The sequence below is a fragment of the Trichoderma aggressivum genome, assembly GCF_033847375.1.
Source record: "Trichoderma aggressivum f. europaeum strain CBS 100526 chromosome Unknown scaffold_005, whole genome shotgun sequence".
NCBI classification, from domain to species: Eukaryota; Fungi; Ascomycota; class Sordariomycetes; order Hypocreales; family Hypocreaceae; genus Trichoderma; species Trichoderma aggressivum.
The window spans coordinates 466,719-480,730 of NW_026946371.1; the positions used below are offsets into that span (position 1 = coordinate 466,719).

General features: G+C 47.8%; 6 protein-coding genes across 6 annotated transcripts; 3 read left to right on the plus strand and 3 right to left on the minus strand.

Annotated features, from left to right (window-relative positions):
- Positions 1–305: 305 nt before the first annotated feature.
- Positions 306–713, plus strand: Triagg1_2051 (uncharacterized protein; the record flags this gene model as incomplete). Its single annotated transcript, XM_062896190.1, has 2 exons — positions 306–576; positions 655–713. 2 exons carry the CDS (start codon positions 306–308, stop codon positions 711–713), a joined length of 330 nt encoding a protein of 109 aa, XP_062758907.1.
- Positions 714–804: 91 nt separating this feature from the next.
- Triagg1_2052 (uncharacterized protein) lies at positions 805–1,512 on the minus strand (the record flags this gene model as incomplete). Its single annotated transcript, XM_062896191.1, has 2 exons — positions 805–924; positions 982–1,512. 2 exons carry the CDS (start codon positions 1,510–1,512, stop codon positions 805–807), a joined length of 651 nt encoding a protein of 216 aa, XP_062758908.1.
- A 1,209-nt stretch (positions 1,513–2,721) lies between these two features.
- Positions 2,722–4,027, plus strand: Triagg1_2053 (uncharacterized protein; the record flags this gene model as incomplete). The annotated part of the gene is made up of 2 exons (XM_062896192.1): positions 2,722–2,833; positions 2,895–4,027. The coding sequence occupies 2 exons, from the start codon at positions 2,722–2,724 to the stop codon at positions 4,025–4,027; spliced, it is 1,245 nt and encodes a 414-aa protein (XP_062758909.1).
- Positions 4,028–5,878: 1,851 nt separating this feature from the next.
- Positions 5,879–7,357, plus strand: Triagg1_2054 (uncharacterized protein; the record flags this gene model as incomplete). Its single annotated transcript, XM_062896193.1, has 1 exon — positions 5,879–7,357. The coding sequence occupies one exon, from the start codon at positions 5,879–5,881 to the stop codon at positions 7,355–7,357; it is 1,479 nt and encodes a 492-aa protein (XP_062758910.1).
- Positions 7,358–7,479: 122 nt separating this feature from the next.
- On the minus strand, positions 7,480–8,097 carry Triagg1_2055 (uncharacterized protein; the record flags this gene model as incomplete). Its single annotated transcript, XM_062896194.1, has 1 exon — positions 7,480–8,097. The coding sequence occupies one exon, from the start codon at positions 8,095–8,097 to the stop codon at positions 7,480–7,482; it is 618 nt and encodes a 205-aa protein (XP_062758911.1).
- A 1,189-nt stretch (positions 8,098–9,286) lies between these two features.
- Triagg1_2056 (uncharacterized protein) lies at positions 9,287–13,270 on the minus strand (the record flags this gene model as incomplete). Its single annotated transcript, XM_062896195.1, has 12 exons — positions 9,287–10,022; positions 10,078–10,585; positions 10,639–10,678; positions 10,733–10,778; positions 10,848–10,984; positions 11,117–11,163; positions 11,221–11,428; positions 11,496–12,218; positions 12,274–12,461; positions 12,516–12,616; positions 12,679–13,165; positions 13,240–13,270. The coding sequence occupies 12 exons, from the start codon at positions 13,268–13,270 to the stop codon at positions 9,287–9,289; spliced, it is 3,252 nt and encodes a 1,083-aa protein (XP_062758912.1).
- Between the last annotated feature and the right edge of the window lie 742 nt (positions 13,271–14,012).

The window sequence follows — 14,012 nt, forward strand, 5'->3', positions numbered from 1 at the left end:
TTTGGGTGTAATAATGACATTAAAAAACAATTGAAATAAGAATAACTATTGAGCGTCATCAATCTGCATCTAGATGTTCATTGGCATAAAAGTTGCGATTGGTACTGGACTTTCGGTACCTGCGTCTAGGGTCCAACCAAAAAAAGCTTAGTAGCTGGACGGCTGCTCTCTTTTGGTGGGGCTTATCTTTTTTTTTTCTTTGGCGATATCACCACCATCTCTCTACGTACATTTACCAACCAAATCTGCGGTTCATTCAGAATATACATCCATAAATACCAGCGTCGTTGATTTGTTTCCTCACAATGCCTTCCGTCAAGAATCCAAACCGTCTCTCCAAGAACCGGCTCGCCGCCCGTGCCGCAAAGGCCAAGAAGGCAAACCAGAAGCGCGCCGACCCTGCCAACAAGAACAAGATCACCAAGGCCGACAAGACCAGGGGCGCACGACCGGGCCTGTTGCCGACGAGCGGGCCGAGAGCTGCGATTAGCGCTAAGAAGGCGAGGAAGCTGGAGAAGAAGATGGGATATGCGCTGAAGAGGAAGATGGAGGCGGAGGGAGAGGCTGAGATGAAAGGTGCGTTTTTGTCTTGCTTGAGTCTTGGGGCTGGGTAGAGGTGGAAGAAGGTATATGGAAGTGCTAATGGGGGAATAGATGCACCTGTTGTTGAGGAGAAGGCTGCGCAGGAGGAGCAGGATATGGAGATTCAGTGATTGGCTTGTTTGGAGAATGGGATATCATACACAAGTACGAAAGACCTTTTGCAGTTGGAGGCGAGATTGCGGGCTAACCTGATGGTACAGATTAAAAGTCGGTTGTTTGCTTGATTGGCATTTTCTGTGGTACAATGGGACACATTACACGGCGCAGGATGGGGAACTGGATTTTGCAACGATGAATAGACTGGATGAGCATCTTCAACGGCTATGTGATACGTTAAGCTATCGAATACGACTTCTTTTTTTCGCCACTATGAGTTACCGAGTTGGTGTCGAGGTTGCTGGACAGACTTTGCGGGTCTTGAACGGAGTCGTCTTTGACGGGTCGCATCTCTTGTTGGCTTTTATATCCGTCGCTGTGCCTCTGTGTGTGTGTGGTTTCGGTATCGCTTGTTTGACTTTGGGAGGATCCAGTCTCTGTTTCGCCGTAGGAGTACGAGTTCGAGGAGATTGAAGAAGGATAGGTCGTTGATGACCAGTCGCTTGTTCGAATCGAGGGAGGAGGGCTGTCGCAGATGCAGCAACAGAATTGAGCGCATGCTTCTATTGATGACTCGAGGAACGTTGGCTCAGGCGGTTGAGAATCGTAAGAGAGCGGTTCGATGGTGCCGTATGCAGAGGTATTGGCTGATTTGGCATCGGGAGGGTTGCATATGGGGCAGTCGGGACAATATGAAGACGAGGAGCTGGTGGTGGATGTGGCTGTGACGGTTCGAGAGCCTTGGATTGTTTCGTTGGATGAGGACGATGGGTTAGTAGATTGAGCTGGACGTGTGTTATCCATCGTAGACATGTTGTCCTAGGGGCTTCTTGAAGTTATGTGAAAGGTATAGAGATGGTGAGGATTTTCGGTAGAGTATCACAGTCGTATCTGCATTGGCATCTGCGTGAAAACTAGGAAAGAAGAAGGTTTATATAAGGTAGGTTAAGCGTAGCATGATTGATATGAGATTTGGAGAGACACATGTGTATTGGTCAAGTGCTTTATCGCAGAGCTGATGCATATGGCTTGCGTCACTCGATTAGGCATGTGCGTTTGTGGTGTAACTGCGCATTCATCACTGGCAGTGAATCACGGACTGGTACGTGATAAGATGTTTCTCTGTGTTGGGATTGTGAACTTGATTGCTGTTGAAGCCGGCAAACGAAGCGTTATAGGTTCGAACAGGGAAATGCTATCTAATATCCCATGTCCAAGTTGAAACTGCATACCTGAGAATAAGCGATGATACCAGAAATTATCCAGGGAAATATAGCTATAGCAGCAGATAGCAGAAACATGTAGCGCTAGTAGTAGATACCAGATTAAAATATCGGTAGTAACAGAAAGGAGTGACAATAGCAGACCCTTGAAGAGCTAGATATCTATTCTTTGTTAGACAAGTAAGTAAGCAATAAGTTTGCCTCCGTATCTTGTCCCGACACTTGAACCTCAAGCAGTCTCTGTGGTGCTGGCTAACATTTCCCTAATAAAGCTATTGTGCAAAAAAGAGTGTATGCAAGTGACCGGTCTGGCGGCGGATATTGACAGCTGTTGAAGCCCAAGAACAATAAGAGAAGCGGAGTGTTTGAAGTGTGGATTCCCTGCAGTTTACTGTCAAGGTGAATCCAGAACGACATGTTCTGCACATCGACAATACAAGCACATCATAATTGTTCGCGAGTTTCAATGGTAGAGCGCGGGCCAATGGAGAGAATGATTTCGTTTGCCGCCAGGATGTGTTCAATTCCTTGTTGTTGTTCACGGTTGCGACTTTGGCTGTTCTCAGCATTACTTTGGCCAAGTTTTTTCCCATCTTACCGACTAAAGTTCTGAGGTGCAGCTGGGTTAATCTCATCTTCTTCTCTCAACTCTCTTTCTTCCCTCTTCTCTCATTTTCTCTCCTTTTTCTTCCCTCTGCTCTTTTCTTCTGTTTTCTTTCCTCTTCCAACCTTGAACAGACTCCCCACTCACCTCTGCATAGTTTCTCGAGCGCTATTCTTCTCGTAGCCGCCTCCAGCCATGGCTTCCACCAAGAGAACAGTCATCGAAATATCCTCTGGCAGCGACGATGATAACCCTCTCGTGACGCGTCGCAAGATCCGCCGACGATCCAAGATACCAGAGCCGCAGCGTTCGTAACACTGAGATATCCTGAAACACCTGATTCAACATCGATACTGACATCTCTCGAGGGAAAGAAGCAGACAAAGAGTCTACCCAAAGCCAACCGACATTTGCAGAATTTCTCTCCCAAACGCTACCAAGCAGGCTAATCTCCGGTGATGTCGCAAATTACATCCAGCGAGAGTCCAACGTTCGTCTGGAGACTGCAAGGCAAGAAGGGATTACTCTGGATACCGTTTTCATCGGCATGGACTGTTTGCCAACTTGGATCGGTATGCACTGGGATCCGCAAAGGGAGTCTCTGCATTGCGCTATCCAAGATCGGCTGATGGATGTGGAAGTTTCGAGTACACTGGGTGATGTTCTTCGGAGAGATCTCATTGAAAAGGGGAACAGGAAACTCGAAGAGGCTCGTCAACTCGGACTGGGCATCGAGGACATCATGATTGGGAAGGGGCTCCTGGCGACATGGGATACCCTGGCGTCTACCCAAGAGTCAGCTTACGGGCTGGAAACCCCTCCGGGAGAAACGAGCACCGAAACCACTGTTCAAGATTCATCAGTCTTCGGTCAAGCAGAAACACCGGAATCCGAGACCATTACAATATCCACGGCGAGTGGGGCTCCGAATTCGCCCGAAATCGTGTACGACTCCTCAAGCACATACGACAGCTGTTCCGACTTTAGCAGCAGCAGCGGTGGCAACAGTAGCAGCACTGAAGATGACGAGCAAGTTGACGACGTCATCCACATGAACAACGTGGTCAATACCCAGCCGGAATATTCGGAGAGCGACGACGAAGCTCCGCATATTCTTCACGATGTCGAGGTTGTGGGCGGTTTTGAGGGTCACCCGGATGTCGACTTGGAAGTTTACTTGGTGGAGGACGACGACGAAGTAGAGGACCTTCCGGAACTTGAATTGGCGATTGATGGAGATGCGTTTATACATTATTTTGGCGATGATGGTCTTATGGAGGTTGAGATTCCTGGGATGGATCTACAGTGCTCGCTTGACGTTCCTCCTGACCAGAGTGATGAAGGGAACGATCATACGGAACGTGGACCGCCCTTGGAGGAAATCGAGGACGACTCCGATGATCAAGTTATGGATGAGAATGAGGATAATGAAGCGGATGAAAATGAGGGTGGAGAGCAAATTTCCATCATTCAAATCACCGAGGATGGTTTCACTTGGTGAAATTCTTTGGTTCTTTCTTTCTTTCGGTTAACTGGTTTGCTCTTGGGAGGGAATCTCTGCGTCTACAATTTGCGTTTTGGGAGGATATCATTGCAATGTTTTCGGCTGGAGAAATCTTCTTTCAAATTCGGCAAGTTGTCTTGCTACTGGGATATTATGGGGGGTTGATGAGCATCTTACTCAATGCTCTTTTCTGTTTTGGGGGTTGGGATTCAAAAAACTGGCGTCGGATTTTCTATGAACATGGGGATTTGGGACTTGGGGTTTGGGATTCGGTATTTTATACATTTGCAGCTCTTCGTAGCCAGAGATTAGCGGTATTTGAAGGGGATAGATGCGGAGTTGAATTAAACGTTTGCTGCCTTCAGAATTCAATGTTTTTACTCTCTATGCCGCCGCGCTGTTGATTTAGAACCTACATACCTATGTTGATAAGGTTCTAAAGTGTTATTGTCATGATGACCTGACATATGTCATTAGTGGTGAGACTGTCCATGTACAGTAAAAGACGTCTCGTGCGTGAATGAGCCGCAGCTTATGTCGTTTATCACACGCCGGCAAGTGGGTAGAAATAAAGTTATATGTATTAGATGGTGTGATCCACTCACATCAGGAAACTTATAGTCCGGCCGTGGGATTGATCAAAGTCTATAGCTTTTCATACACTCTTTCTTCGTTAGCGAATGCTACTCTCTAACCCTTATATTATACATTCAAGAGTACTGCATTATAACATGTTTTATACCATCTCTTCACTGCCGTTTATCAAGCTCAACATGTACGTTTACAGGTGAGATCTGGTAATCATTATCAATACAATCGATTGGTCATAGTCGGAGAGTTTACAGTCCGACGGTGCCGCCGATTACCATATTGCGAGTCGCTGAATATTCTTTAGATAGTACGAGAGAAGTAATACGTAGAGCAAATGTTACGCAGCTGACATATGTTTCTTGGAGTTGATGGATATCTCCGATGAATTTCCCCTGTTTCGGACATACCAGTGCTCCGAATTTCATGGAAAGCCGAGAGTGGGTGTGCATCTTGATGAAAATTAGTGAGAAAGACTGGGATGGATGGCCACAAAAGCTGGGGTATGTACTGGGTAATTGGTGGGGGCTGTATCATCAATGTTTGCATAACCGTACACTCTACATGTATGCAAGACTTTTAAATCACAGCGATAAGTTACAGCGACAACATAGACCTTTTTCAATAGGCAATACGTAGGACGAGACAATGATATGTAGCGTAGAAACAGTGGCTATGGAAAAGGTGTCAGCATGATACACATGATTCCAATGATCATCATATGTTTGTTGACTATACGCCAAGTCTTGGGCACTTGTTTTGCCCTGAATCCCTGATAGGAAATATCTCCAACTTCTACTATTGTATAATGTATACGCGAGGCCAATGGTCTCCAATGAACTAGGCTCGATCTATTTTACATCATCTACAGCATCAGCATCGGAATTAATCTGCATCGGTGTCGCGAGCATCCTGGGAGCGAACTGACCAACCCAACCCATCCCATGTTGATGCCGATGCACACCAAACAACGGAGAGCGAAGTCCCGACAACAACACCCGGAGCCAGCAATGATTGTGTATTTAATACTTGACTTTACCCCGTAGATTATCTTAGAGTCTATTTAGGCAAGACTTTCTCTGAGGCTTCAACGAAGTGTTTTCATTATTCAAGATCAGAGTCTTGCTTGTTGACTTTTTTGTCTCTCATGGTACATCATTGCTAGAGAACCTTTCTCAACGATATAAGTATTTAATCCTCGTTTTAAGCCATTTACAAACACCACCACTCAATCCAACTTCTCAAATAACATCATCGACCATGCCTTTTATCAACGACCCCAATGGCAAAGAAGTTGTCCCCATCAGAATCAATGGTGTCAATGAACCCTTAGATGCAACTCGCCTCATTCCCGTCGAGTCCAGCAGTCAGGATAAAATTGTCCATTATGCCCAAAGTGCGACACCTGAGTTGGCCATCAAGGCCGCTGAGGAATCCTACAAGGCGTTTCGGAAGTGGAAGAACTCTACCCACACTGAGCGTCGAGACTTGCTTCTTCGAACGGCTGATGTGATTGAGGCCTGGACTGATCGCTTCGTCGAACTGCAAGTTGCTGAAACTTCTTGCCCCGAAGGCTGGGCTCGGTTTAATGCCATTATCTTGATACGATGCCTGCGTGAGATTGCCTCAAACGTCTCGCATGCCACGACAGGTGAACTGCCATCTTTAGAGACTCCTGGATCGCTTGTATTGGTTTATAAAGAGCCGGTTGGCCCTGTTCTTGCAATCCCCCCATGGAATGCCAGTATGGTCCTTTCTGGACGTGCACTGGCTGCTCCCATTGGCGCTGGGTGCTCCGTTGTGCTCAAGGCATCGGAATTGTCCCCGGCAACGCATCAGCTACTGGCTTTGGCTTTTGAAGAGGCTGGTATGCCAAAGGGTCTCATCAACGTATTGCAAGCTTCGCGTGAGGATGGCCCAGTTGTGACGGAAACGTTGATTGCTCATAGAGCCATCCGCAAAGTCGAGTTCATTGGTAGCGATGCTGTGGGCCGCATCATTGGCCAACTTGCATCCAAGTACTTGAAGCCAGTTCTGATGGAGCTGGGAGGAAAAGCTCCTGCAGTTGTGCTCAAGGATGCCGATGTAAAGCATGCAGCCGACAAGATTGTTGAGGGTGCACTTTTACACCACGGACAGATCTGCATGTCTACCGACCGCATTGTTGTGGTGCAGGAGGTTGCGGATGAGCTTCTCAAAGAGATCAAGACGGTCATGAAGACAAAGTATCCCAAAGGTGCTGGTCATGCTGTCAGTAAAAGACTGGCCCAGAGGGCGCATGACCTCTTGCACAAAGCCCATGCTGCAGGAGCCCGTTTCCTCGTGGGAGACGCAAGCCTCAACGCAGCTGGAACCAGCTTAACGCCGACCATCATCACCGACGTGAAGCCTACAGACACAATTTACCAAGAAGAGATTTTTGCTCCCGCCGCCATTTTCATCACCGTCAAGGACGAAGATGAAGCCGTCGAAGTTGCCAACGACACGTCATATGGCCTGAACGCGGCGGTTCATAGCCGAGATGTCTTCGCCGCCATTCGCGTTGCCAAGCAAATTGAGGCAGGACAGGTTCATATTGGCAACATTACGGAGTATGATGAGCCCAATATCCCGATTGGAGGTACGAAGGGCAGTGGTTGGGGAAGGAATAACGGCAAGTATGCTCTGAGCGAGTTTTTGGTGGAGAAGACTATTTCGATTCACGATCCTGCTGCATCTGGGGTTGAATTTGGAAAATGAGTGATGGATTCAGAGAATAAATCTAAATGACATTTTTCGCGGGCATATGTGTTTCCATAGCTCTATCGAGTCATACTCTTTGAGATATATATCTTTATCTGAACTGCGTATTTATCAATGTATTACAGCAACCAGTTGGTATTCAAGTAGAAAATTACAGAAATATTCACTTCTACTTGACGTTTCTCAATGTCGTAGGTTGGAATTGTTGCTGGGTCCCTGAAGTTTCGTAGTGTCCAACTCAACACATCGATGTATCGTGTCCATTTCTTCGGATATTTCTCGATAAATTCCTGAAATGTATATATACCGGCTTTCTCGTCTGCAAAATTATGCTCGGGGTCGTATACAACCTTAAGAATCTTTGGACGCCTAAAGACCCTCGCGATGCCGCCGTTGTTATAGAGCTCGCACACATCTCGACTCGTGGAGGAGCACAGCTCTGCCTCGGCGACTCCCCTTCCTTCTTGTGCCCTGCCAATAAAGGCACGCAGCAAAGGACTCCCACAGACGCGAATGGCTGAAACAATCGCAGTCAGGATGCCCATGGGTGCCATTGCGAAGATGAAACAATCAATCGTGGCAATGCTTTCGCTGAGATACTGCTTCGTAATTTGTTCGCCGAATAGGGATAGAAAGGGAGCTAAGTCTGTCACGAGGTTATTCGAGAAATCATCCCAGCCATCTGCACGAACAGCCGGGAGAGTGAGAAGGCCGAGGAGGCAGATTGTAAACAACATTTTCAAACTATACGCTGAAGAATCAACTATTACTGTGTATGGTATTGGATGTTTAGTCTTAAGACGTATGGAGTCGACTGTGAAATCGTGAGACTTATGCCGCTGAACGTACTTATATGTACATGGAGTCTTGAGACGCGGGCGGGATAAGCTGCTTCCAATCTTGAACTCTGGGTGAGGCATTGTAGTACCCAAATATAGAGTAGCATGCAGAGCGAGGCAACAGTATTCATCATGTTTGATCGGTATCGAAGCGACTATTGGCGAGGAGTTCGATCCCGACCAACGGCCGTCAAACATTGCAAGAAGTTGATAAAGGAGGTTCTCCGTTCTCCACCTACCAGTGTTACACCCATCGGCCGCCAATCAAAGATCAGAAAGGTATTTATATGAAGCGTTTTGTGTAATACATGCACTGATACACAGGCTGCAGCAAGGGTGTATTGACGAATGGCTGATACAGGTACCTGTATTTAGTATAAGACTTCATTCTGACCCAAGAATAATCGCGTTGAGCTAATTTGAGACTAATAACGAAGAATAAGGCTTGAATTGGTATGAACTGACCTGCAAAGATGGCTTGAGGTTAAAATTTGTTTCTTGGATAGATCATGGGTATCCCTGATCCTAATGACTCCGCGTATAACAAGATTCGGCGTGATACTGAGGCGCTTGTTAGTCCTACTGTATGCAGGTAAGCCTAGCCGCGTATCTGGGACACCGAGCGATGGTCGAGCATATCATTCAGTTCTTCTAGAGGAGAGAGCCTCAATTCAGGGGAGATTAAGAGTTCGATGGAGGAATAGCTTCAGCCATCCCCGTTCAGACATCTATGAACTTGATTTATACACACGCAGAATAGAACAAGATCGAGTTCAATGTCCGAGCCACGGTCACCCCATATTTCAATCGAAAGCTAGCATTGTCGTAAATTGAATCACTTGAGTAACCTGAGCAATGCAAATTGAAGTCATTTGAGAGCCTCTACCGATATACTAAAAATAAGTAAACTAACCAAGCGATGCTACCCTCATCTGTGGTGCAAAGAAAGAGCGGCCAGGCTCAGATTTCAGGCCCTTGCGACCAACACAAGCCTTCCGTGTCACAGGAAAACTACATGACAAGAACCAACAAAGATTTGAGGTCTACTAATCTATTTTCTTAACGATCTAAGGGATTAGCCCCTTTCTTACTCGAGTTTTAGCTGCTTAAACTGCTCAATAGTTGTTTCAAAGCCATTCGCCTCGCTCTCCAAATCAGCCAACTTCTTCTTGTCGGCGTTCTGCGTTGCGACGGCAACCTTCTCAATATACATAGGATCCTGAATCAGCTTAGTTTGCTTCTGAACAGCGGCACGGGCCTTCTCCAGCTTCTTTGCCGCTTTGGCAATCTCCTCGTCCAAATTGACGCGATCCTTGACGTAGATGAAGACGGAAACGGCGCTGGACACGGGGAAGGCAACGCAGCCGGTCGGGCGGGCATGATCCGGGGAGAGAATCTCGATTTCCATGGCGCCCTTTCCGCTGAGAGAACGAATGGATGACTTCTCCTCGGATACGGTCTTGTGTGACGCTGCGTCGTAGGCATGGATAAAGATCTTCGCTTCGTCCTTGGGTGAGTACTCGGCTACCAGGGACCGAATACCCTTTGAGCAGCCCAAAACGATGTCGTAGGCAGCCTCAGCCTCGGGGTTCTCAAATTGTTGGTCCCATTCGGGATACTTTGCTATCATAATGCTCCGTGTTGCATCATCCGGTCTTCTGGGCAATCTCTGCCACAGTTCTTCCGTAATAAATGGAAGGAAGGGATGAGAGAGGACGAGAGCAACCTCAAGAACAGAGTAGAGCGTCTGAAGCGCAGAATTTATCTGAGCTTCCGAACCCTCCTGGATCAAAGCCTTGGAGTTCTCGATGAAAACATCGCATCTAGATGGTAAACAGTTAGCCAAGCCCGAGTTAGTCTGCGTGGGGGGCCACGTACAGTTGGAAATACCAGTAAGAGTATACAAGGTTGGCGCTCCTCATGAAATCTCTCTGCTCGATAGCCTCATTAATTGCCTTGGTGGCGTGATTCATCTTCCCGAGAATCCAGAGCTCTGCTAGCGACTCATTTCCATTAAGAGCCAGCTGCTTCGCGGGAACAAAGTCCTTGACAGCATCTAGCTTGCCGAGGACATACTTGCAGGCGTTCCAGATCTTGTTGCAGAAGCGCCTGTAAAGCTGAATGACCTTGACATCGAGATTAATGTCGCCACCGCCCGTACTGTAGGCAATGAGAGCGAAGCGAAGGGCGTCTGCTCCGCATTCAGGAATGCCTTGTGGGAATGAAGTCTTCTGGTATGCGGTAGCCTTTTTGACTTCGGAGGCAGCGAGGTTGCCGGTAAGTAGCTTGTCATGGAGAGCTTGGAGCTCGATGCCGCGAATGACGTCCAGAGGATCGATAACGTTACCGAGTGATTTACTCATTTTTCGGCCTTCGGAGTCACGAACTGTACAAAGGTCAGTCCGGCTTAAGTCACGCTGAAGGATGCTGTAAACCTACTCAAGGAATGGCAGAATACCTCGGAGAATGGTACCGTGCCCTGTCAATTGAGTCAATATTGCTTGTCGTAAAGAGGAGACGGCATGCTACTTACCGTGAGCTTGATACCAAGGAAGATCATACGAGCGACCCAGAAGGGACTGCAGGGCTCTAAGTCAGCATGTGCTTTATAAACGAGATGGAAGTTTCACGCAGAAACGTGAACTTACATGATATCCCACCCGGTCTCTAGAACGCTGGTGGGGAACAGACGAGACATATCGGGAGTTTCTCTGGGCCAACCGAGAGTCGCGAAAGGCCAGAGACCAGAGCTGAACCATGTATCAAGGACATCCTCGTCCCGGATCTAGTATTCCATATGTAAGCTTCTGAGATGCCAGCTTCTGGCGGATCATGAGATGAAAAGTTCATTGGGAAATATCATCCCTGGTAACTGTGATTTGTGTAGATCAAGGAAAGATCAAAGATGTTAACTCACCAGCTCAAACTTCTTGTCCGGCCAGACCTTCTTGGCCTTGACGAAGGCTGTGTTCTAATCAGTACCCGGCGCCTAGAGTAAGAACTGGAATGCGATGGTAATACCTTCTTCTTGAGTTCGTCCCGCGAACCACCTGTCATCGGTATCCTGATCATCTTCTCCTTCAAAGCGAACACGGTATACGGGGCACTGATGTCCCCACCATAGCTGTCTTGAGATGCACCAGTCGTTGATGTTGGCCATCCACTGAAGGTAGTTCTTCTCCGCTGACTCAGGCTTGATCTTGATTTGGCCTGTTTGAACTGCTTTAATCTATGAAACGGATATTAGCAAATAAGTCAACGCACAAAAAACAGTTTAAAAGAATGTGGAGGCTTACTGCTGGTTCTGCGAGATCATCCATCTTCACCCACCACTGTGGCTTCATCATAGGCTCGACGACATCCTTGGTCCTCTCTGAACGAGGTACAGTCATGGGGTTGTCCTTTTTATCCACGAAGAGTCCAAGTTTCTTCAGGTCTTCCTGGATGGAACGCCTGACGTCGAATCGTTTCTGTCCTTGGTACGGGCCACCGTTCTCGTTGATCAATCCGTTGTCCGTCAAGATGTTGATGAACTCGAGATTGTGGGCCATGCCCAGCTTGAAATCGTTGAGATCGTGCGCTGGGGTCAATTTGACGGCACCCGTACCGAACTCGCGGTCGACGTATGTGTCAGCCACGATTGGAAGCCTGCGGCCCTTGATGAAAGGATGAGCGGCAAATTTGCCCACCAGATGTGTGTACCGAGGATCGTCGGGGTGTACAGCGATGCCACTGTCGCCTAGCATGGTCTCGGGACGCGTTGTCGCAACTTCAATCGTCTCATCTGAATTCTCGATTGGATATTTGAAATAAACAATGATACCAAACTCTACCTTTTTGTCGTATCCTGGTACGTCAAGAAGTGTTCTTCCTGACAACTCTTCATTGTCAACCTCGATGTTGCTGAGGGCAGTCGTTAAGGTGGAATCCCAATTGACTAGACGGTTAGCTCGATAGATGATGCCTTCTTCGTGGAATCTGATGAAAACATCCGCGACGGCTGCTGAAAAGTGGTCGTCCTATTGAGAGGTTAGCTTGAGTGACGGATTCATGGGGTGACTTTGGGATGCGCACCATTGTAAACGCCTCTCTGCTCCAATCAAGACTGCTTCCCATTTTTCTAAAGGCATTATTGATCTTCTGGTGGTATTCTTCTTTCCAATCCTGGACGAGCTCAACGAATTGTGTTCTGCCCAGATCATGCCTGGTCTGTTGATGCCTCTTCCAGAGAGTCTTTTCTACAACACTCTGTGTCGCAATGCCTTGGGAACCGTCAGATCATGCCAATTAACCAAGCATAGCAGGAGAAGTCTTACCAGCATGGTCACAGCCGGGTAGCCACAACGTAGTCTTTCCCTTTTGTCGGTTGTAGCGGATCATCAGGTCTTGCAGCGAGTTGCCCAAGGCGTGGCCCATGCTTTTCCATTGTCAATGACTATTGATGCTAGGCTTTGGGAATGTATAAGCAAGGAGACTTACTGCAGAGCTCCCGTGACATTAGGAGGGGGAACAACGATGACAAACTTGCCCTCAGGCTTGACATCGCCTTCCGGTGTGAACTGGGGCTTGAAGTACCCCTCCTTCTCCCACCAAGCATACCAAGCTGACTCAACAGCAACAGGATGATACGAAGAATAGTGAGGGTCTTCAAAGGGCTTGAGCCGCTTCTTCTCTCCCTCCGGGGTGTCTTCAACAAATGGAGGCAGGACTTCAGCGGCGGCCTTTTTCTCCTTCTCTTTGTCCTTGGTCTTTTTCGCAGCGGTGGTGGCCGCCGCAGCCTTGGCAGCCTTCTTCTGCTCGTAAGCGGCCAGCTTTTCTGCCTTTTTGCGCTCCCGTTCAAGTTCCTTCTCGGTCTTTACTTTGGCTGGGGCGGGTGCTGTGTCCGAGAAACTGGGCTGTATGCCGGCCTCGATGCTGTCAGCCACCGGAGCCGGCGTGCCCTCCGGCTGCGGGTCGGTTGCGGCGACTGCCCCACGAAGAATGTCTGTTAGCCAGACTTTCGCTCTTGGGCACTAATGAGTGCTTTTTGGTTGGACTTACTCGAATTTTCTCTTGCGTTGTTGGAAGCCATTGCTCATGTTTGAGAGAGAATCTTGAACAAATGATGGTGACAGGCGCGCGAGGGGTGTTTAAAACGGCGACGGAGCAAACATCGCAGCAACTGGTGAGTCACAGCTACATGATGCTGCCGTTGTGCGGGTCAATGCCGGCTGATTAAGGCACATTCCTGAGACCAAAGTGAGTGTTGGTCTGACTCAGTCAAACAGGAATCAGTCATCGTAGTTAATAGCGACATTATTTGTAATATTTGCTTCCTTGCAATGGCCTCAATGGCTTGCAGTTCCTTTCATAGCCGGAGTAAACTAGAACCACATGTAGCCTCACCATAGAGAGCTGAGAGTTTACTGATCGACCGTGTAGTTGTGAAGCGACAGAGATGGTAACACAAGACAGATTGGTCGCTGTTGGACGCAGTCGGCAAGATAAAAATTGTTTTGTGGTTGTTGTGAGGTGCTCGTTGTTCTATTCGCTGTGCAACTGTGTAGGAGACGGCGGCTGGATGTGGCCTTGAGCTAGGCACTTAACATCAAGTATAGATATTCCCACTAATACAATCATTACAATCACCACTGTGAATACCACTAGTCATTGGTGTTCCAAACCTCTCTCTATGTTCTACAACCGCAGCCGAAGAGACTAAGTTCCTTTATGTTTCCAGACTGTTGGTGTATCTACGTCACAGAACGAGGTGCCTCAGCATCACATATAATCTGGCGTAAAAGAATAACTAGCACATACGACCATAGGTGGAG